Source organism: Otolemur garnettii, unplaced genomic scaffold (assembly GCF_000181295.1).
Source record: "Otolemur garnettii isolate 467f Iridium unplaced genomic scaffold, OtoGar3 scaffold00007, whole genome shotgun sequence".
NCBI lineage: Eukaryota > Metazoa > Chordata > Mammalia > Primates > Galagidae > Otolemur > Otolemur garnettii.
Window position 1 is genome coordinate 15,393,590 of NW_003852402.1, and position 24,407 is coordinate 15,417,996.

The 24,407-nt window shown below is 40.6% G+C and overlaps 1 protein-coding gene across 4 annotated transcripts in view; it reads right to left on the reverse strand.

Annotated features, from left to right (window-relative positions):
- Positions 1-517: 517 nt before the first annotated feature.
- The window catches only part of POLR3B (RNA polymerase III subunit B), a 134,827-nt gene continuing 110,937 nt past the window's right edge, over positions 518-24,407 (reverse strand). For 3 of the 4 annotated variants that reach the window (XM_003783280.3, XM_023509415.1, XM_023509413.1), the window contains exons 24-28: positions 23,782-23,885; positions 22,992-23,158; positions 19,191-19,304; positions 15,991-16,164; positions 9,247-10,070 (exon numbers count right to left, since the gene is read on the reverse strand). In XM_003783280.3, coding sequence (XP_003783328.1) covers positions 9,941-10,070; positions 15,991-16,164; positions 19,191-19,304; positions 22,992-23,158; positions 23,782-23,885 — 689 coding nt within the window. In that variant the 3' untranslated portion in view covers positions 9,247-9,940. Of the gene's footprint in view, positions 637-9,246; positions 10,071-15,990; positions 16,165-19,190; positions 19,305-22,991; positions 23,159-23,781; positions 23,886-24,407 lie in introns of those variants that run through there. The other variant, XM_023509414.1, reaches the window with a different exon arrangement.

Sequence of the window (24,407 nt, forward strand, 5' to 3'; positions counted from 1 at the left end):
AGCATTGGGGACAGTTGGCTATGTCTTTGGTTGAGCTGCCAGTGAAACAGTGCCTTAAATTTATCATCCATAAGGTATAAAAAGAAAATTTTAAAAAGAAATTTTAAAAATCTATAATCTTCTTAACTGTAGAGCAGGGATTTTCAACCATTGTGCCATGAAAAATTTTAAAGATCATTAATTAAATTATTTTCAAAAGAAGTTCAAAGCATAGTGAGTAAATTTTCTTTTTTTTTTTTTTTGATCAAGATAAGTGTGAGGTTAAAGTTTAACTATAGTTTTGAGTGTGCTGTGAGACAAAAAAAGGTTGAAGAACACCGCTCTAGAGACGCACACTATAGCAGACACGCTTGTCTCAAGCGAAGTGTGAGGAAACAGAAGATTACATTTCACTCAACCTAGACTGGACCATGGCAGGGTGGGGATGGAAGTGGACTTGTCTGCCTTGTTTAAATTCTACCCTTCCTTTGCTTTTTTAATGCTGAACATGTAATTTCACTCACCAAAGTTATATACATGAACAGCAGCCTCCCCCTCTTGTCCTCCTGTCTTCTCTTCCAGCTCTGAGCAAGCTGAGGGTCAAGACATCATCTAACTCATCACTGCAGTCCCAGGACCTAGCAGAGCACCTCCTACCTAGAAGAGACACAGAGAAAGTTGGTTGAACAGATAAATCATTAAACTTCTTGGATCTCTCCAGTGATGAGGAACTAGATGAAGAAATGATGCATTCTGTTATTTGAACAAATGAAGTAAACCAGTGGGTCTCTGCTGCCTTATTGGAATTAATGGTATGAAGCAGGGTTACCACACAGGAGCAGGGCTGAAAGGCTCAGAGAGGTCCAGACCAACTGATCAGCAGAAAATGATATTTCTTTGAAGCCTCTCTTGTGGCTGGACCTAACTCATCCGTAGGCTCTGGCTGGGTTTCAACAGCTGGTTTACTTGTGCCTCTCTTCCCTAATCCAGGTTTAACAAGTCGAGCCCCATTAAGAAAGGCAGGGCAGTTATCCTTTAAGTGAGCAAAGTGACTCTTCACAGAAGGACTGATTTTAATAACCCAGTGCAAGACCCCCTTTAAGGTACAGAATGATTCTGGCACATCAGTTAAGTGTTACACAAAACAGACCTGAGTATTCAAAATCAAAGGCATGTTTCATTCATATGAAAAGGGATCAGTAAGCTGCATGAAACTGGGGTGTGTAAAAGTCTCTGGGGCCTCAACCACAGCAGGAAAAGCTCAGAGCAGATTGGGCACAGGGGGAGGCAGCCTCAGCCGCCCATAACTCAGAGATAGAAGGCAGTGATCTTCCTGCACCACCTCTGTTTCATGTGCGGGCTCCTGCCTCTGATCTTTTGGCAGTTGCCTAATTGCCAATGACTGTTTCTGTGGACACCGAGGGTCTGCTAAATGTGTAAGGCCTGCATTTTTCCAGGAGAGACTTTTTCCTTTGCACATAAGCCAAAGATTCCTTCATACGCAAATTCTTTCTTAGGCAGGTCATCAGATTCTTACTTGGGGAACATTTATGCTGAGTTCAATGTGCACAGCCGAATATGTATGGAATATATAAAATCTGGTAACCAGTGGGGATGTTGGATAGCAAGAACAACAATGCCATACGCATGTCTTGAATTTCTTTCATGCATGCACTCCTAACCCTGTATTGGGTAAATAAGCTGTTTTCTGAGGGTGGAGATGGCTTTACTTTCAGTTAGCCACGCCCTTTGCCCCAACCTCTGCTGCAACTGAAGGCAAATATTTGGGAGTTTTTGAACAAAGATTTAAACCTACTACTCCCAAAAAGGTCAAAGTCTAGCCTGATTAGTGTAGCAGGCTGCCCCATTTGGGAAACCAATCACATAGCTGGACTGAACTTCATTTAAAAAAAGAAGAGATGCTATAGTAGAGGGATGGTAGTAAATAGGTTCCACAAGGAAGCCACTTTGGTTAATCATATTAATTGGTGATATTTATTAAGCCCTTGCTATTTGACTCACACAAATTGATTTAATTAGCCCAGTGAACAGGTACTATTATTACCTAATATTTACAAGCAGGTTGTGGAATCAGGATTTGAGGGCAGGCATTCTGATTACAGAGGCCTTGCTCTAGACCAGCGGTTCTCAATCTGTGGGTCGCGACCCACGGGAACTGTATTAAAGGGCCGCGGTATTAGGAAGGTTGAGAACAACTGCTCTAGATAGTCCCATGCTCCTGCCTCTCAGCTGATGGGTTATGGCTGTCTGAGTTTGGAGTTAAAGAACCTGAGGCCAAATTCAGGGTCAGCACCATAGGTGGCCCTGAGTAGGGAGTGGCCAAGGGGATATAGACACAGAATGGAAGCACATGTATGTGTATTTGCTGACTGACTTTATTTAAACAAAAAGGCCTATAACATCTGTACTATCAGAACTGAGCCTGATGGTACAGTCTCATAATCTCTACAAATATTTACTCCTAGATTTTTGTAACATCTGACACTGAATAAGGTAATTAGAATAACTCTCCCTGAAGGCAGAGCAGGTAATAAATCACTAACAGCCTCTTGTTTCATTTTTGGATCAACATTTCTGTATTTCAGGTCTTGAACTCATTGTTGATCCTGAGATTTCCACTCTGGGGATTCAGTGCTATTGTCGTCATCTTAAAATGCAAGCAGTATGTTAGCTGGCTTAGGAGAGAGCTCTCCCTAGGACATGTGAGCCCATTTACTCCCACAGGGCCATTCAAGAGAAAGGCAGCCTGTTCAGCTTTGGGGTAGACTGGGAGATGGCCCTCCAAGCTCATCTCTGCCACATGGCAGGCAGGCAGGGGCAAAGCTGAGGGTTGATTAAAGATGAAAATCAGCATATGTCTTTAAACCCAAAATAGCTAGACATGGAACAAAATCAGGCTGTGGGCAAATATGAATAAAAATGGAGACTAAAATCAATCTTATTTTTATGTCTGTAACATTATAATCAAATATATAAAAGTACAATTGGACAGTAGGAAAGAAATTTATTTAACTTAAAAATAAACATATGATTGACATGAGTTTTATCTGATGCCAATTATAACTAGTACCCTGAAAAAAAAAAAACAAGGGTTTTGAGTTCATGTTAACTCATGTGTTAGTAGAGTTGCTCGATCATTCAGAAGCAGTTGACTATCAGCTTCCTGAGGATAAATATGTGTAATAATAATTTTGAAACTGTTCTCCATTACTTTATAATTTATACCACTTTCATACACATTGTCCAGTTCAGTGGTTCTAAACTGGGGGCAATTTTGCCCTGTAGGGATTTGGAGGTGTCTGGAGACAGCTTTGGTTGTCATGACCAGGGGGATATTACTGGCGTCTAGTAGGCAGAAACCAGGGATACTGCTAAATATCCCACAATACATGGGACAGCCCCTCACAACGAAGAATTATCCAGCTCAAAATATCAATAGTGCCTTGGTTGAGAACCTCTGGCCCAGTTTGATGTTTACATACATAAAGAGAGCAAAGCTAAATTTTATTGTTTAGTATGGGGCAGATACTGTTCTAGGTGAATTACCTCATTTACTTATTCATAGCAAACCCATGAGGTAGGTACTATCTTTACTCCTGCATAAGCCTGCATAGGGTGGGTGAGGCAACGGGGAGATTCTATGCTCTACTGAACAGATGATTCAGCTTATTAGTGGAAGGCTCTTGGCTCTCTCCTTTGTCGATAACATTATTGCCAATGCATTTTCAGGAAAGCAATTCTAATATAAGTCACATTGGGGCTCCTGGATTCTTGCAGGATCAGCCACCTGAAAAATCCCAGTGCCAAACTACTCCTGTGGGACCCAAGAAAGCTGTGCAGCACTCGGACTTCAGTCTGCTGACTTCAGTGCTTTGCTTTGGGAGAAGTGAGGCTGTTGCATCCCTTTGAGGCCTTGGGTAAGAGACTGACATACCCAGCTGGGATAGGAGCAGGAACTGTGGCTTTCTGAGCAGTCATCCAGAAAGCACTTCTGATCCTCATGGGAACAGGAGATAGGGCCAGCAGGGAGTGAAAGGAAGCTGCAGAGGGAGAAAGTGAAACCTCAGGGTTGGTGGAGTCACCAGTGAACACAAATGAGAAGCCACAACCGAGGCTGGTAGAGAAGAGCTTTTCCTATATAAACCTTAAATAAAATGGCCTTTCATGCCAATTTTCTCTGCACAGGGGCTCTTCAAGCAGGGCAGGGGAGGGGAGGTTGGAAAGTGCTCCCAAGAGGGCCCAGAGCTCTGTGGGGAGTGAGAGCCAGTAACCATCCACTGCTCAAGGGGAGGCCGTGCATAGCCAGCAAGAAAGAAGAGTAAGGGGACGAGTTTTCAAAGGGGGTACTTTGGCACCCCTCAAAACCCTGAAAAGTGGCTCCAAGAGGCTGGGATCTAAAGTTCTTATAGCTTAACATTGGACCTCAAATTTTAGCTTGCACTGGAACCACCTGGAAGTCTAGTTATAGCACTGATGTTTAGTTTCTCCCACATTTTCTGAGTGGGTTTGGGGAGGGGCCAGATAATCTGCGTTTCTACTGAGTTTCCACATCAGATGTTGCTGGTTCACAGACCACGTTTTGAGAACCACTGGCTTAGAAGCATCCCAACTTAGTCAGGTTACCCTACCCTCCCAAAGATCTGTGATCATTACTTAACTATAAAAGGTATTATTATTCCACCTTTCTCATATACAGTGTTCCTAACAGGAGTCACTGTTTGAAGTACAGCAAATTCACCAAACCTCCACTCAAGTTATATTAAAAATGTGAATACAAACTTCATCCCAGCATCCAATATGAAAAATTTTGAATCCAACATGTTTTAATTCATTCACACTACTCCTTGCTTCCATTAATGTAGATGCGGGAGTTAGTCAGACTTAAAATTTATGTGGCTTGAGAGCTATTACCTGCACTTGGAAAACACTTTAATGCTTTTGACTCTGTTGTGAGATGTTAGACTTGTGAGTAAAAATGTTGAGTTTCAGGTTGCTGTGAATTTTTTTGCCATGACATCCTGACTACAAATTTGATTTGCCGGCAAATTTCTTAATTGTTTCTGGAGCCCGTATCTGAAATCCAAATTGGTAGCTTAGTTCCGGTAATCTATATAATATAAGTCTAGATTGCCACTACTCACCCCCCACCCTATTTAAAACCACTTCTTTAAAAGTTTGATATTAATTTCCCACCAACCTTGGCCCTGTGGGCTGACACAGTAAAAATCCAACTTTCGTCAACAAATGAAATAAACTGTTTTCAAGACACATATGGAGTAAATATGGATGGTAAAGAGGTGCTACTTTTACAGTCCCTTTTCTGACCATCCATTTCACAACGGAATTATTTACAGAAACTGGCTTCTCTATTACTCAGATGGCGGAGACGGATGGGCCCAGCCACTTGCCCTGATGTGTTCACTCTCGTGTGACTCATTACTGCAAATAAAGGTGTTGGCCAAAACCCCTCTGAAGCAGCTGAAAACTATCCCATTATGTAGCACCCAATCAAGGACCTTCTTTTTGTTTCCAGTCCTTTGCTTGACTCTCACCACATGGAAGCATTTTGAGAACTGGTTCTGTGGGCTTCATGAAACTATTCCGGGACCCCCGCGCCGACAACAGGCCTCACTTTGATGTCAGCGGTGAATGGCTGTTCCAGGGCAGTGTGTTTTCTAATTCTACCTCCTTCCTTCCTCCCCATCACCTTTTAGGAGGCTTTCCCAAATAGCTTTTTTTTTTTTTTGCAAAACTCTACAGTTTTTGCACTTGGTCTTAGTTTCCAAACTCTCTTCCAAAGGAAACTTAGGCTTTGCCTTTCCTAACTTTTTGCCTGATGAAGTTGTACAGAACAGGGCTAGTCTTGGCAGAGCTGTTAGTAAGGTGTATAAGATTATTATTATTATCACCTAAAATAACAGTAAGCATTTGTGAACTCCTGTTATGTGCCAGGGACTGTGGTAAGCCCTTTAGATGCATTATCTCATGTAATCTTAAAATAGCCCCTAGGCATTGCTACTATAATAATCCCTATTTTGAAGATGAGAAAACAAAAAGAACAAAGAAAATATGCTATAATTGGAGTGACATGTTATAGGAAGGGACTGCAATAAGGTTTAGCTGTATTCCTAACCATTTAGTCACCTAGTAGGTTTTTAAAAATAAATTATTAAAGAATAATGCACATTCAGAAAAGTGAAAAGTCCTAAGTGAATACAGCTTAATAAATTTTCACAAAATGGCCACATCCAGTGTAATCAACACTCAGGTCAAGAAAATATTACCTGTATCCTAGAATCTCCCCCTTTGCACCCTCTTAGTCATTAACCATACACTCTGCATAGGGAACTATTATGATTTCTTATGTCATAGATTAATTCTGCCCTTTTGAACTTACAGGGAACCAATACAGTAAGTATTCTTTTAGGCTTAACATTTTTTGCCCAGTATAATATTTGTGACATTATCTATGATGCTGTATGTACCAACAATTCATTTTCATTGCTGTATACTATTCCATTCTACATACTATGAACATACCACAATTTATTCTACTGTTAATGGCAAAAGGTTATTTACAACCTGAGGCTATTACAGAGAATGTTGCTAGAAACATTTTTGTACACACATACTGGTAGCATATGTGTACAAATTTCTGCTGGGCATATAGCTAGGAATGGAACCACTGTGCCTGTTCAGCTCATATAGATACTGCTGACAATTCAGTGCTGTTATAAACTGGCAAATGCCTCAAGGGGTATAATCCACTGAATTGTGTTCTCCCCAGATTTACATGTTGCAGCCCTAGTGTGATGGTATTTGGAGATATGGCCTATAGGGAGATAATTAAAGTTAAATAAATAGGTCACAGAGTAGGACTTTAATCTGATAGGACTGGTGTCCTTGTAAGAGGTCCCCAAGCTGTGTATTAACCAAGGAAAAGCCATGTGTGCACTTGGTGAGACGGTAGTCACCAGCAGGCAGGCAGGGAGGCTTATGGACACCAACCCTGTTGATACCTTCATCTTGGACTTTGAGCCTCCAGAACTATGAGGCTCATTCCTGTCATTTAAGCTATAGTCTGTAGTATTCCATTCTAACAATGTGAGCAGAGTCAAGGGGGAAAAGTGGTAATGAAGTTGAGCTCACCTCAATGTGCTTCCTTTCTATTTGAGATCTTGGCAGCTCCAGTCCCCATGTCTTGGCAACTATAAGCTCAAAGTTTTGTCTCCTCAGCCCTTTGATTCTGCCAAACCTCATGTCAGGACCACAGCCTCATACTGGCTTTTGGTGTGACTTTTTGTGCTACTTCCAACCTGGCAAGTCTTGAGGGGAGAAAGTGCTTCTAGGATGGCCTATAAAAAGTTACTCTGCTGGAAATGAAAATGTAATTCGTAGTCTTAAAAAACAAGTAATTTTAAATAATTTAAAAAATAAAATAATAGGACTAACTTGTCAACACTGTCTGCCCCCCCTTCCCTAAACACTTCACTGCCATTTTCAAAAAAAAATTTCTCCAATACCTATTCAAAGGTAGTATCTGCTCATTTCTGAAATATTGACCTGAAGAATTTTTCCCCTTAAGGACATCTCAATTTGGAACCCACACTTTCTACAACTTATAAACTTAGAATTTCCTGGATGGTTAAATAGGTAACTTCCCTTACAATGATCAGAATGGCTTAGAATGGTTTTCCAAAGAAGTATTTATCTATAAGACACACAACCACTTAGTGGCATTTGAATTAAAAAAAAAATTGCCACATTTGGTGATTGAAAAATATAATCATGGATAAAACCAAAACATAGCTAAATGAGAAAGCCTGGTTTCGAAGCCCCTGCTGTTTTCCTTGGTGGTGGTATAGTCCCTCAGTTTCTTCTGCTGTGTAAAGATAATAATCACACTTGTGAAGTGTTTCCAGAGCTCCAGAGTGTGGTCCATCATTTTGTCCTGGGAACTTCCTCCCCATTAATGAGGGAGTTGATCCTGAGCAGTGATGGTAGCACTGTCCTGTGACTAGATGGCATGACTCAGCCTCCTCACTGGATCCTGTGCTCCATCCGGCAGAGACCATGTCTTACTCCCTTTTTATCCTCACACAGTGCCTTATCCTAAATGATGGAGTCCCTTGTGCCAGTGCTCAGCAAGCACGCTGCCTGTATCTTCCCAGACTGGCCCCCTGCATCTTCACTGAAATGGTGAGCCATATTTGCAAGCAACTTCATCTCTGATGCAGCTGGTAAGGGGAATTGCCATGTAATGTGGGGGTAATCAAGATATCCTAGAAACTCCTTAAACAGCTCCAAAGTACAGCATGATTATATATTTGATCTTTATGCAGTATCAATTTTGAGCACTACAAGGTAGACAGAACAACTGTATTGGCATAGATCTGGGCATTCAAACTTCGTAGCCTTTTGAATATCCACTAAGCCCCTGAAGAGAAGGCTAATTCCCTTGCAGAAGGACCTACATTCGGTTTTTACTATGAAGACTTTATGACTTTTACAACATGTTAGAGTTTATTGTGAAGAACATGAAGTGAGGTTGAGTTCTCAAGTCAATGACTAGTCTGAATCCCTAGAACATCTCTCTTTTGGACAGTCTCAATACCCATTAGCTTGGGATCTTAAAGGCTTTGAAAACTTGGTCACACCCAGCTTCTCAACCTTCTTTTGACACTGGAGCTTGATTCTTGTTGGTGTGTAATACCTACTAATACTCTGTGGATCATTTTCAGTGTGACATGCTAGAAATGTAGCCTTAGAACATTACTCAAGGCTTTTCTGGTGGGGTGCAGTAGCTCACATCTATAATTCTAGCACTCTGGAGGGCTGAGGCCGGAAAATCCCTCAAGCTCAGGAGTTCAAGACCAGCCTAAGAGTGAGACACTGTCTCTACTAAAAATACAAAAATTGGATGGGTGTGGTGGTGGGTGCCTATAGTCCGAAGTATTCAGGAGGCTGAGGCAGGAGGATAACTTGAGCCCAGGAGTTTGAGATTGTAGCGAGTCACCATGATACCACTGTATTATAACTGCAGTGACAGAGAGACATTGTCTCAAAAAAAAAAAAAATAGCTTTGCTGACTCTTACTTTATTAATAATCCTTAATATAAATATTAAGGCAAAGCAGTTGAGAACAAATTACAAATGAGTAAGGAAGGCTGTCAGGTTAAAAGAAAATGGAAAGCTAACATCCTGACAGGAATGGAAGGGACAGGCAATGATGAAGTATCCCTGGAATTATATTCAGATATTTAATAAATATTTTTGCATGGTATGATCATGGAGATTTAAAGTAGCCCAGCAACTGAGTCTATGAGAAAAGGTGACAGGGTAGGAACACATTTATTATATTTCACAAGATTAAAATTATAAAATTTGGGTGTGAAAAGGCAAGATTTAATCGTTGGAAAAATTCATCTTCCACAGTACCAGTCAAGACAGCTATCACTTTGTCAGCCACCTTCTCAGCTTCCTGGGGTCCTTCTTTCCTCCACGTACCACTCAAAACCAGCTACCTCAACAAAAGCCAAGCTGACCAAATTAAATGAATTCTTTACATCCTCCAAATTTCAGAAGAATCTTGAAAATCGTTAGCCAGAAGGTTATCACAGGAAAGTTAACCCCAAACATTCTCTTTAAGGAGTAGGTTCTTCCAATGAGTACATTTCAAGCTACTGACATAAATAAAAGTTTATCCTTTAGGTCCTTATCCATCTGTGAATCAAACTGCATTACAGTTCATGTTGTTGGCATCCCTCCCATGGCTTGAGGCTCACAGATCCAGGTTGTTTACTCAGTCCTCAATTTTGTTGTTGCTTTAGAAAGAGAACACTCAAAGGATTATTCACAGGAATAGTAGTCCTCAATCCCTTCTGCTTTCCACTGCATGTAACATATTACTTGTTCTCTTAAATAATCATCTGTTCAACCCTCATTCATTATACTTAGACAGTTTTAACCTGGGGATAATATTCATTGACTGCAGTTCCTGGAAGAGCAGCTTGCAGGCATAGGGAATGCGGAGGGAAGAAACGTGGCACGATGACTTGCAGTAATGGCACCTGAAATCCAAGTTGGCATGTGTTAGAGGAATAGCAGCTTGGAAACAAAGGTCTGTACACAAGAAGTGAGAACTGTGTCTACAAAATTCTATTGTCATTCCATAAAATTATTTTCCTATTCCTAAATTTTCACACTGCCCAATTTGTACATATGTGCCCCCCAAATAAAAAGAAACGTCCAAGGAAGCAAAAGAAAATAATAAAACAAATACTACTCCCTTTAGTGTTAATAGCATGCAACTTGAATCAGCTGCTAACAAATTTCTAGACCTTTCTCCTTAAAATGAAAAACATATACCCATATATTTGTTTTGAAGGGGCCCTAGAAATCCAATTTACTTGAATTTACTTGAATTTAGATATTTTTCATTGTTTCAAGAGTTTTAAACTGATTCAGTAGATCTTTATGTATTTGATATGATTCTGGACAAGATGCACAACAATTATAATTTAGTTTCTGTCATTAAGATATTTAAAATCTCATGAAAAAGACAAGATTTTTGAATAGAAGGGTGATATCCAATCAAATGCTAATTTTTCCAGTGCTCTTCAGGCTTGGTTATTTCTATTGGTATCTGAAGCTATTGTATTTAGTTCATGCAGTCCTTTGTGCAAAACTAAGGAGTATGTGTGTGTGTGTGCATGTGTGCACGAGCATATATTCCCACTTAGTCCTTACAACAGCTCCTGTGCTTAACCAATACGGGTCTTATTTCAACTAGGATTTTCTTTTTTCAGGAAGACGCAGTGAACTGAACTTAATAAATGGCTACAACTGAAGAAGAGTCCCTGGGGAAAAAGTGAATTATTCTTTCAGGTTTAGGACCAAAATAGGACCTGACACTATTTCTTAGGGGTCTAGGCAGCTAAAACACTAACAGGTAGAAAACTAGGTTCTCCAAGTTAATGGGGGGAAATGAGTGAAAGAATAGCAACTGAGGCTTAGAAGATCTGGTGCTGACCAGGAGCTAGAGGGAGATTCCTTGGTGAACAAATGACTAGCCATTCTGGAGGGTAGTAAGACAGTATATATACAAAATGTAAATGTGCACATTCTTTAAGTAATCACAAAAGTGGCAAAGATGTGTGCACAAGAATGGCTGAAGCCATATTATTGACAAAAAGCATAAAGCAAGAGACTGTGTGGATGCCCACTAGGCAAGTGTTTCCATGACTGTAGAACATTTATAAAGAAGGATGTTATGCAGCTGTCACACGTGATCATGTACATTTGTATTTATTAAAATGTAAGGTGTCTAGGCCACGCTGCGGAGTAAGAAAGGCAGTTTGCTGAACAGCACAGAAATGGTCCAAAGGGGGCCCTGTGATGGGTATCAGCAAGTGTACAGAATGCCCAAAATCATATGTAAAATTAAAATAATTTTTTGTGTATATTTGTATTTTTCTGCTATTATCAGAGTCATGAAAGGGTTGTGAACAAAGAAGAAAAAAAATTTTAAGAACTACTGGCAATTGGAAATGTCTTAAAGGAGAGTCACGTGACTGTCACTTTTTCTTTATATTTTTTGTAACTTTACAATGAGCAGGGATCACTACTGTAATCAGCAAAATTAAGTTTTTATTACTTTAGAAAATAAAAGTAAGCACAGTAGGTAAGAATTCGAAAGTGGTGGTGAATAACCATGTAAATAGAGACTTTCTTGAGAAGAAGAGAATGAGAGAAAGACCATCACAGACACCAGGGAACTCTGGGTGCTTAAACCTGTGGAGTACTTGATCTACTCACAGTAATAATATAAACATGGTGAGTTACTTCTTCCTAAAAGATTATCTGAAGACATCTTTAATTCATTAGAATTTAAGAATTATGTTTTTTTTTTTGTTTTTGGAGACAGAGCCTCAAGCTCTCGCCCTGGGTAGGGTGCCATGGCATCACAGCTCACAGCAACCTCCAACTCCTGGGCCCAAGTGATCCTCCTGCCTCTGCCTCCCAAGTAGCTGGGACTATAGGCGCCCGCCACAATGCCCGGCTATTTTTTTGTTGCAACTATAATTGTTGTTTGGCGGGCCCAGGCTAGATTTGAACCTGCCAGCTCAGGTGTATGTGGCTGGCACCTTAGGCTTGGTGCCACAGGCGCCAAGCCAAGAATTATGTTTTTAATGTGCCTGAGTTTATCTAATTTATTCAGCATTCATGTGCATACTTGAATCAAATTAGGGAAATGGATTTAACTGGGGTAATTATCTTGCTGGTTCTCCTGTCTAGTAAATTACTCTATGACTACAACCCAAGCTAATCTATTTAAAATTTCCATATATGCTGATTCATAATCCAGAAACCCATTAGTCTTCTCTATTATTATTCTTTTTTTTCTTTTGACACAGAGTCTCACTCTGTTGCCTGGGCCAGAGTGCTGTGGCCTCAGGTCAGCTTACAGTAACCTCAAACTCCTGGGATTAAGCAATTCTCCTGGTTCAGGCTCCTGAGTAGGTGGGACGCCAGGTGCCTACCATGACACCCTGCTACTTTTTCTATTTTTAGTAGAGGCAGCGTCTCACTCTTGCTCAGGCTGGTCTTGAGCTCCTAAGCTCAAGAGCTCTTTCCGCCTCGACCTCCCAGAGTGCTAGGATTATAGGGGTGAACCACAGTGCCAGGCCAGTCTTCTGTATTATTGAATATTTTCCATCATTTACAATGTTTCAACTGTATGTGTGTGTTTGTATTACCTGATCCTTTGTCTGAACAATTTCCAAAGGTAAAAACTTGACCTGAATAAAATAAACAAACTCATTTTTTAGGACAAAGCAAAAGGTAGTGGCTTTTTTTTTAGCTGTGGCTTCACAAGAGAAGTGATTGTCCAGTAAAACATCCTCTATGAGTTCATTATCTTAATAAGGATTTTCTTTTCCCTGCAGCTTTCCTTATGGACCTCTCTTTTGTGACTTATGCCCTTGGTGTCTTCTGCAGAACAACAGTCTTGCTGTAAACATCCCCATAGCAATGCCTTACTAATGTGCAAATCACTGACAAAAGGCCAGCTTCAAGGTTCTGAACCGCTCTAATTACCCAGCCTCCATTGTGCGACTCATTAAAGAGCGACTTCCTCCAACAAGCGCCCATACTCCCTCCCACACAACACAGCACACATGATCAGGTAATGATGGGAAAAATGACAGCATCATTATGTTCCTTGGCCAGAAGCAGCACACGAGGAGGCAGCTAGACTACCAGAATGGATTAGGATTTTTTTCTGTTGGCAACAAGGGTATAAGTAGGCCACTCAAAATCAGACATTCAGTATATTAAGGTCTGTTTAATTACAGTAAAGATCCTCAAACCGTATAACCTGATTTAGTCCTTTCAAAGGATTTCAAACACAATACAAACTGAACACATGGATTTCAAAACAGGCATTGCCATCAGACGATCTCTAACTGAGACAGAAATGAAGCAGGAAAGAAGACAAACATTTAACAGAGTAACATTGGGAGATAAATCACAGCTCACATTAGTTTTCCTGCACGTCCAGGAGAGGAGAAGGAAAGGTTTTCAAAGTGTACAAGTGAATCTGGTTTACTACTTTTTCTTTGGAAGTGGGAGAAGGAAGGAGGAATGCAGGGAGAAGAAAAGGAAACTCTTTTTGCAGTTTCATGATCTCTATTTTTAATGCAATGACTCTTCTGTACCATCCTTTCAAGGTAAATTACTTAAAAATCCTTGTGCCAAATTTGAAGATTTAAGCAGTGTAATTGCTTAAATAGTTGTAACTTGCTTAAACAGCATAACTAGGTTCCAGGTATGTTTCTATTGCACTATTTCTTTTCCTTCTTTCTTTTTTTTTCCTTTGGTCACACAGCCCAGATTATAAAAAGCAAGCTCAATATGCATTTCAAAAGACGAATAGACATCTCAACACAGAAGTAAACTCCCATCTTACAGATATAAGATAGAGTCAGGCTTATTCTTAGAATCATGTTATCCCGACTTGGCACCCATAGCTCAGTGAGTAGGCTGGTGGGTTCGAGCCCAGCCCAGGCCTGCTAAACAACAATGACAACTGCAACTAAAAAATAGTTGGGTGTTGTGGCTGACACACATAGTCCCAGCTACTTGGGAGGCTGAGGCAAGAGAATCATTTAAGCCCAAGAGTTGGAGGTTGCTGTGAGCTGTGACACCAGGACACTCTACTGAGGGTGACAGACTCTGTCTCAAAAAAAAAAAAAAAAGTCATCCCATCCCTGTAACCTTATGGAAAAGAATGAACTGTAAATGGCCACCTCTTCTGGTAGTTTTAAAAATGAAATGATTTATTCACAGATAGGACTCATCAACTCTTCGACATCAAAATCATAAAATAATTGGTTAAAAGGTTTTGTCATTTGGCTCAGTGCCTATAGTGCAGTGGTTACAGGGCCAGCCACATACAACCAACCCGGGCCTGCCAATTACAACAACAAAAATAGCCAGGCATTGTGGCAGGTGCCTGTAGTCCAAGCTACCTGGTAGGCTGAGGCAAGAGAATCACTTAAGCCTAAGAGTTTGAGGTTGCTGTGAACTGTGACACCACGGCACTCTACTAAGGGTGACATAGTGAGACTCTGTCTCAAAAAAAAAAAAAAAAGGTGTTGTCATTTAACTAGCAAGATATATACCCTGTTCTAAGAAGCCCACTTGTTCTGACTCTTGACTGGTTTTATACAACTAAGAAACTAGCAGCTCAGGATAGCAAGAAGTTGGTACTCTGTCTGGAAGGAAGCTTCTGGGGGGGGCTCACAGTTGGGAACAGGTGGCCCACATATTCCTCAAACCTCAGCAACAAATGCTCATTTGGGCCTAACTATAACCTTCTGGGGATGGCTTCTCCCTAGGAAAAAGTCACTCTGGGGAAGGTAGGTGAAGGGTGATGGGGAGCTGTTCCTCATCCCAGCAGCACCTACCTTAGATCTTGCCTCTGACAGAAAAGTGAGTATAGACTGGGGAACTATCGGGTTTTTTGCCCACAGGAGTATTTTAGGACATGGGATCATGACCAACCCTAAATAGAGCTTTTTGTTCTTTGGTGGTAGAGTGGAATCATTACCAATAGGAAAAGTGCTGTGACTACACAAATGAAAACAAAAAATATATCACATCTTTTAAGCTGGACTTTGTGTACCTAACTCTACATAAAAATTATAAACTTTATGGATTATATAATTTACTTATTGGTGATCCTTCAAATGCAGGGTATCATTTAGCAAGTATTTTTTATGAAGCATCTACTAGGACTTGGGCTAGAGAAGTGGAGTAAACACAATAGATATGATCAGAATGAACTAGAAAATTAGCACTCTTTGAGCAGCTATCACCTGTCTTGTTCTCTGCTGTACTTCTGGGGCCCAGAACAGTGTCTGGCAATTAGTAGCTACTCATGAAATGGTTGTTGAATAAAAAATTGAGACATTCCATGCCCTCATGGACTTTACAGGCCAAGTGTGAAACCGCTTGCCATGGCAGAGAAAGGATGGGGCCAGGACACAGAGCTTGGTCCTAGTGTAGTCACCAATTTGCTGTAAGACCTGGGGAAGCATCTCTGGCTCTTTAGGTTTGAAGTTACAAATCACATATGATACTATCTTCTCTAAAGAGTTTCTTTAACATGCTGTGATTCTAACATCCCACAATGCTTCTGCTAGGATTATTTAATAGGCATTTAGTGCCATAAAAGGTAAGAGAAATAACAAGATAAAGTTTGTATTGTTTTGGAGCCTAAACTTTAGTAGTGTAGAAGGCAGATCATTATGCAGACAAATGTTAACATGTACATGCAGAATCCCCAAGTATAGAAATGAATGCATGGGGAGGCATGTTAGTGATCACAGATAATGGAAAATATGTGGGTATGATTCAGGGTCAATTCTTGAGCTGTCATTAAAGAGGAAAGGGGTGTGATATGAGAGACATATGGTATACACTTACCAGCCAGAATACCCCAAAAGTCCACACTGCCCACAGACATCAACCTCAAAGGCATCACTTGAAATCATTAGTCTCTCTAGCAAAAGCATACTGGCTCCATAACCAATTAAACAGTCACGTTCCATTTCTCCAAGACGCAGGCCACCATCACGAGATCGGCCTTCAGTTGGTTGCCTTTAAAAAAATTTATTAGACAAATGGGTTTTATTACATTAAACAAAAAGATGGTATCACATACTTGCAAAGAGCACGAGGCTTGGGAGCAGGGCTTACCTGGATCCAAATCTCTTACTAGATAGTGATCATGAACATGCTGCTTAGCCTCATTTGTCAAGGCACATAAGCATACCTATGCCACAGAGCTTCAAGTGAGAAAGGATGTAACACTGGTGGTTATTGTTAAATGAAAATAATATATAACTATATAATACTATAAGATGTAATAACATGTAGTATTAATACTAAGGTATATAAATACAAACACAAGTACTAATATTACTGTTACCATCACTATCATTATTATTAGAATAGTAGAGTTCAAAATCAGGAAACAATGTCTTTGAATATTTTCAGACATGTCAATTACTCTGTTATTTAAAAGTAGAAAAACTAACCTGAACAGACTGAACAAATCTGGGTGTCTCCATAGTTACTGCCAGGGCTCCAGGATCTGTTAACCCCTTGGAATGGATTCCCTATGGTTTATGTATATGCTGGGCTTGAGAATACTTTAAATCAGTAATAATTCAGGACCCAGAGATGTAGGTAAAATTAGAGAATTATGACAACTTAGGCAATGCAACCTAGGTTGCCCCTCTGAGCACACTGTCTATAAATTATTTTGACAGAAAAAAAAGCAAGTCTGGCTTATTTTGGAGTGCTATATCCTAGAGGTCCCCTTTTAGCAGGGCTAAGCCATAAATCCCTTGTTTAGTTTATTCCATAGCATCTTTTAATCTTTATTTTTCTTGCCAGTTTCTTAAAGAATTAAGAAGGTGAACATGGTATATGCCAACACATTCTGAAATTTTAATATTTTTTAAACACTGTGGATGAAAATTGCAATAGGAGATCAAGTAAGTTGGAGATTACTTGCTGGAAGAAAATCTAAACATGAAAGACTTGTAAATATTATATGTTTAAATGAAGACATTATAATGGAAATTTCATGAGTGAGGACAAATATCTATGTTTTTATCTGCTGGCAGAACCCATGGGCAGGTGCTCCCTCCACTGGAGCTCCCTGAGCAAGGTGAAGGCAGTCAGACAATATGCATGCAGAATCCAGTGCTCAGACTTAAACCAGCTAAGATGACTACAAAATGCTCTCTAGGCAGTCTTCATATGGAAGACACAAAAGTAATACCAAAGTAATAACTTCTTTTACACAACAAAGTGAAATACAGGCAACAATTTTGACATTTATGTTACTCTGAAATACAGAGTTTCTGGATGTTGTAACTGACACAGCAGTTTAGGAGGAAATAGGATTTAGGACAGAAACACATCTAACCCAAATAAGGTCTCATTGCTGAGGTGATTATTGTGGCAAACATCTCAACTTCTTGGGTGGTGCTTGTGGCTCAAAGGAGTAGGGCACCAACCCCATATACTGGAGGTGGAGGGTTTAAACCCAGCCTTGGCAAAAAATAGCAACCCCCGCCCACCAAAACAAAAAAACCCCTCAACTTCTCTTCCCTCTGCTGTAATCTGAAGCCCACATATGTGTATCATTTCACCAGACATGTGAGCAAATGCACAGTTTTCTTTTTCTTTCTTTCTTTCTTTTTTTTTTTTTGTAGAGACAGAGTTTCACTTTATCACCCACGGTGGAGTGCCATGGCATACATAGCTCAGCAACCTCCAACTCCTGGGCTTAGGTGATTCCCTTGCCTCAGCCTCCCAAGTAGCTGGAACTACCAATGCCCACCACACTGCCCAGCTATTTTTTTTTGCAGTTTGGCCAGGGCCAGGTTTGAACCAGCCACCCTCAGTATATGGGGCTGGTACCCTACCCACTGAACCACATGTGCTGTCCAAATGCTCAGTTTTCAATTATCAAGGGATGGAGTCATCTAGATTTCTCTCTTGATTAAAAACAAACAAATAAACAAAACCCTAAACACTAGCTGCTTCATTCTCTGCTCCCTGTGTTGTTATATCCAAGTGGTGCTCGGTGAAAGCAGGGAGGGAAGTGGATAGTTACTGAGCAAATCCAACAGATCACCACTCTATGCATTCTATTTTCAAATACCTGACGGTCACCTGCACCCTGTGAAGTGGGTATTGCCATCTCCACTTTATATATGAGAAACTGAAGCTGAGAGATACTAAGTGGTCTATCCAAGGCTCGTGATAGTGCTAAAAGGTAGAGACGAGCTCACATCTGTGCCTATCTGACTCCAAGGCCTGGGTTTCCTCCCTTAGCCCAGGGTTGCTCACTACTGACATACTGAGCTGGTACCTCTTTGTCGTGGGGGGCATACCTGCAGCATCCCTGGCCTCTACATGTAAGTTTATGATGCCATTAAGTTCCTCCCCAGCCTCAAGTTGGGACATCTGAAAATGTCTCCAAATGTCCTCTGGGAGGCAAAATTGCCTCTGTTTGAGAACTACTAATGTAGACTATGCTTCTCCAGCTGGAAAAAGTAGTACTAAGAACAAGTGAAACTCAGTATTTCTGATTTTTCCCCAAACATAGTCATTCATTCATCAACACACAGACATTGTGCTTGGAATTAAGGATACACTGCTGATTGGACCCTACCCCACTGAAGCTTATCCAAATAAGCATGCAAGTACAGGTGTTTTGTTTCAGTAACATTAGTTTTTTTAAAAGTACAACTATAGTTTGGGCTAATAATGTATGCATGTGTGTTCAAATGAGTGCATGTAGATATACTGGTATGTGTATACATGTATGTACGTTCTTATATATGTGAACCTTTCTGAATAGAATCATATTTGTAAACATTTACACAATAGTTCACTGATAAGACCTATGGTAGGTCTGTTCTTGTGCCTATGAAATAATTTTTAATTGGCTGCTAAATTTTTATATTAATTGCACACGTAGAATTTTTCTTAACACCTAATACTCAAAATTTTGACATCTCTAGAAAACAGAAACTTTATTGAGTCTGAATTTTACTCTAGCTGAAGTAAAGGTAGACTGACTGCATTATAAATTCTTCTCTTACCTGGTAAGGACAGCTCGTGGGCCCCGGGCCCGGGCGTGCATTTTATCCAGCACCATGTGTTTCAGTTTCTGATAGTATACAGGGCCGAAATAGATGTATGCTTCTAAGGGCTCACTGAAAGAAAGGTCGGTGTTTTGGATTAAGCAACTAAAATTGGGCTAACAACATAAAGAGGCTTGTTACTGAGTGGGTGAAAATGATTTGTCAGTCTGTAGTGAATGAAAAGGCCAGGTCAGAAAATATAAAAGTACCATAGCTATGTTAAAAGATTAATGTTTTATAAAGAAATAAGCATTTAAACAGTATATGTAGGATGATCTCTGCTTTATGGCTGCCATCCTAGTAGGCCACCATCCTTTCCTGCCTGGGCTACCACAGATAATCTTCTAATTGGTCTCCCTGGTCCTACTCTTAACCTTCAACAGTCTATTTCTCAATGTAATAAGTCAGGGTGAATCCGTCTAAAATGTAACTCACAACAGGGCATTCTCCTGCTCTCAACTCTAAAATGTAACTTAGAACAGGGCATTCTCCTGCTCTCAACTACCCCATGTTTTCTCATCATATTCAGAGTCTGTATTGCTAAAGGTTTTGTATCATGGCCATATGGCCAAATAGAACCCACCCACCTCACACTCATTTCCTATTCTCTCCTCCTGTCACTCACTCTACTCCAGCAACACTGACCTTTCTTCTCAAATGCAGCTGCCCCAGAGCCTTTGCACTTACAGTTTCCATTGCCTGAAATCGTCCACCAGGTATTCACATGACTCTATCAAACATTTCAACTTGCATAGAGACTAGCTCTGATCACCTTATGTAAGGGATTCCTTGTTCCCCCTCAGCAGTGCCACTCCCCTAACTTCACCCTTCACTGCACTTACCACCCTTTGGTATCTACAGTTACCAGTTCTCTGATTATTGCTCACATCTGTGCCTATTTGACTCCTATCTCCCCCATGAGAAGTAAACTCTGCAAGGATAAATACTTTGTTTCCTTTGTAACTGTGCCTCTAGCACCTATGACCCTGCCTGGCACATAACCGGTGCTCAATAAATGTCTGTTATAATTAATTCAACGAATCTTTAGAAAAACTACAGTAAGGGCTTAAAAAGAAAGTGAATATGCAAATGTTTTAATAGAAGAAATCTTTTTTCATAAGTCTGGATCAAGAACAACTAGGGGACTAATGCCTTTAAAAAAATTTTTTTAACTGCCTCAGAATTTCCTTCCTCAAAGGAAAAGAAGCACCTACAAATTGCCATTTAATCCATACAATAATCCAGGCAGGGAGAACTGTCATCCCTGTTTTGAAGATTAACAAACAGGCACAGAGGGCCCTGGAAGTTAGCTAAGACCTGGCGAGTGGAGCAGCAGCAGTTCAAATCTAGTGTTATACTTGCCAATCTTGAAACAAGTAAATTTTGGGCTACAGTATGATTAAAGAGTGAAATGAGGAAAGGAAGGAACAGACATAACAGAGAAGCAAATAAAACCACTCCACCCCTGCTTGCTTGGCATATCTGATTGGACTCTCAGGATCACTAGCAAAGGCTTTCTCCAGCGATTAAGCCATTCTGCTGGCTTAAGTGCGATTGGATTCTTAGAAGAATCAAAGTAGAGTGAAAGGCACAATGGGGAGGGTGTCAAGAGATCCTGTTCTTGTCTTTGTTCTATCACATAGAAACTGCATGATCTCTCTAGCTCAGGGTTCTTAGTTGTACAACAAGGTGGTCAGAACAGGTTCTTTCAAATTCTAATAGAGAATGATTCTAGGGTAAGATTTATCAAACTCCCAATGCAATTCCATGAACAACAGAATAAAGCCACATGCAATTTTTCCTCCTACCTATGCTTAAGAATGAACAAGGGGGCTTGGCACCCATAGCTCAGTGAGTGAGGCGCCAGCCACATATATTGAGTCTGGCAGGTTTGAGCCTGGCCAGGGCCTGCTAAAGAACAATGATAATTGCAACCAAAAAACGGCTGAGTGTTGTGGCAGGTGCCTGTAGTCCCACCTAATCGGGAGGCTGAGGCAGGAGAATTGCTTAAGCCCAAGAGGTTGAGGCTGCTGTGAGCTGTGACGCCACAGCACTCTACTAAGGGGGACACAGTGAGACTCTGTCTAAAAAAAAAAAAAAGAATGAACAAGGGATGAAACTTGGTATGTAAGTATGTTTGCAGGCCCTCTGGAATTTCCAATGAACAAACAGTGCTTTTCAATCTTTGCCAATGTAATAAATGACAAATGAAAACTCTAGCGGGGGTAGGGAGGCCTAGGGGAAGTAGTATGGATGGGGACATAGACTACCACTGTGCACAGCAAGCAGAATATACCCATCCAACCTTCCAGTACAGTAAGGTCAAGAAGGTCCAACAAATTGCCCCTGTGATTTTACATACTTTCTGGTCAACATACGCTATTATTTCTGGGTGAGAGATGAAGACCAAGATGATCAATTTAGCAATGACAACTGTGTCTTTTCCTGTAACATTTCAAGTATGATACAACTAAAGACGTCCATATTACTATGGTCTGGATAAATAAAAACCTTAGAAGAAGAGTATAAACTATGTCCTAGAGTTTTACCTGGCATAAACACTTAAGTGTGTCTTAATTTAAGTAATGTTAAAAGCACATGTGATTCAAGTTTCTAAAGCTTGTTGCTCATGATAATTTCAGAGACTTTTGTTTCTCACCAGTTAATAGGAAGATCCCACGCTCTGCTTGGGTGACCTGGCTATTCCCCTTCTCCAGCTTTACCACAGGCTGCCAGCAAGGTCTCTTCTCTACACTATACCCAAGCTAGCCTTTTCCAGCTCCCTGAACTTCCCAACCTCTTTCTCTGGCAAGGTGTTAAACATACTTTTCCTCAGCATAAACACTCTTCGAATGGCCTATATCCTTCTCATACTTCATATCTCAGCTTAAAGACCCACTTCCTCACAGGGGTCATCTAACCTATTCTTAGTCTTCATTTTGGTGAAAGCGGTTTGTACTTAAATTTTTTTGTCTGCATTCCTTCATGTAACAAGGATGTATACAGCACCTGCTCTGTGTCAGGTCCTGTGCTAGGTAGACACTGGCAATAGAAAAGTAAACAAAACAGACAGATGTGCTCTCTAGTTGCGGAGATAGTGACACACTTAAATGGTCAGCTCCATGGGTCAGGGACCATATTTACTATGTTACTGGTTTATACTCAGTGCCTGGCACATATTAGATAGGTTATTTAACACATCTTTAGTGAAAAAATACACAAATGCTAGGATTCAGGCTATCTGTGAAAACATTAATTATCTGGTACTCATCATCTGACTGCAGAGAATGTTCAACAGTTAAGGAAAACCTTTGCTTTATATACAACTGATGTGTTCCTTAGAAGTAGGACAGGGGTGGCGCCTGTGGCTCAAAGGAATAGGGCGCTGACCCCATATGCCAGAGAAGGCGGCTTCAAACCCAGCCCTGGCCAAAAACTACCAAAAAAAAAGAAGCAGCAGCAGGACAGAAGTCATTTTGGTAACTTAATTTTTTTCTACTTTTAAAATTATAGCCATACCAAAGCAAATTGGCAAAGAGGAAGAATATAGTACCTAAAGAGCACTCCTCAATTTATCAGTTTTCTAAATCTGGATTTTTTGGTATCAGATTTCCTAAAGGAATAAAGCTTTACTCCTTAAAGCTTACACCTCAAGGTATACTTAAGGTATACTTCTTAAGGAGTGTACCTTAGGGGATCTTACCTCCTAGCTTAATAAAACCATTCTTTTTCTTTAAAATGGCTCAATTGCACACTTACCCTGTGATGCCAGATGTCACGTAGTCTTTCCCCAAGTAGTTGTAACCATGGCGAACGAGGTCTTCACACACATCCTTTACTTTACTCCCTCCAAATGCAGTGCCATAGTGGAATCGGCCGTCCAACACACCAGCCTTGCCAGCCAGCAGCTCGATTAACTTCCCCACCTATTGGATGTGAACAAATTATACTGAGTACCTCCCTGTGGCATAGGATTCTCTTTGCTGATTTATCTCTGGCTTCCCCACCTCAAAGAATATGAAATTACCACTAGTAATAATAGTGATAAATTAATAGCAGCAATATTTATTGATCCTTTGCTGTATAATAGACTTTGTTGAAAAAGCTTGACATGTATGATCTAATTTTATACCTCTCAATCTCCCTGTGAAGTAGATATTACTATTTTCTCATTTTACAGATGGGGGAGATGAAGCAAATGGTCTAAGGTCACACAGCTGGTCAGAGGTAGAGCCAGGACTGCAAAGAATATGCAATGAAAGAGAGATCCACTGAGGTTTGATACAAGGGGTTCTCTTTGCTGAAGAGTAAATTCATCACTCAGAAGACTCTGCTCTGGAAGGGAAGTACAGACATGTTCTTCATTTTCTCTGCAGAGGAGAGTGTCCCAGAATTATTAGGGGCTAGGACCTGTTTATTTGGCAAGGTGCCAAAGGGCTCGTCCTAAAATCAGCTTTGGGGTCCCATCACATCCACTTATTATAAGCAACCTAACTGCCTGCTTTCTTCCTTACAGGCAGCATCTTTGAAAAATCGAAAGGTAACTGACCGTCATTCGAGATGGGAAGCCGTGTGGGTTCATTATGATGTCCGGACAGATGCCAGAATCACAAAATGGCATGTCTTCCTGGGGGACAATCAAGCCACAAACACCTGGGGGAAAGAAGATTTCATGCCACGTAAAGCAAATTGGCAGAGAGGAAGAATACAGTACTTAATTGGGATCTCCCTGCTGCTATCTCTATTTCCACTGCTCTAAAACATTCCCCATGGTATCTATCAAGAGCAACAAAAGCAATTTCCAACAACCCTGCTAGACAAACAGTTCAAAAATGACTCTCCTTGCATAAAGGCACTGCAGCCTATGGACTGTGTTGCTGGCATGACACACAATGGTGCTGTCAGGCTGCTTGCCCACCCTCCTGTGTCATGGAGACTAAAGAGTAGACATGTCACCAGATCCTGGGGCTGTCCATGTCCCTGAAGCTTTATATCAACAGTAGTTTTGGTCCTCATCAGCTAAATTTGTGATCTGCTAGGTTCTATACCCAAATTACAGGAATCAAATTTTCTGACTAACAAACACAGAAGTGATCGAATGAGAGGTGTGCTTAACACACAGACTTAGAAAAATTATGACAAAAAGTACTCTGGGTGTTGCTGATATGCTAATAG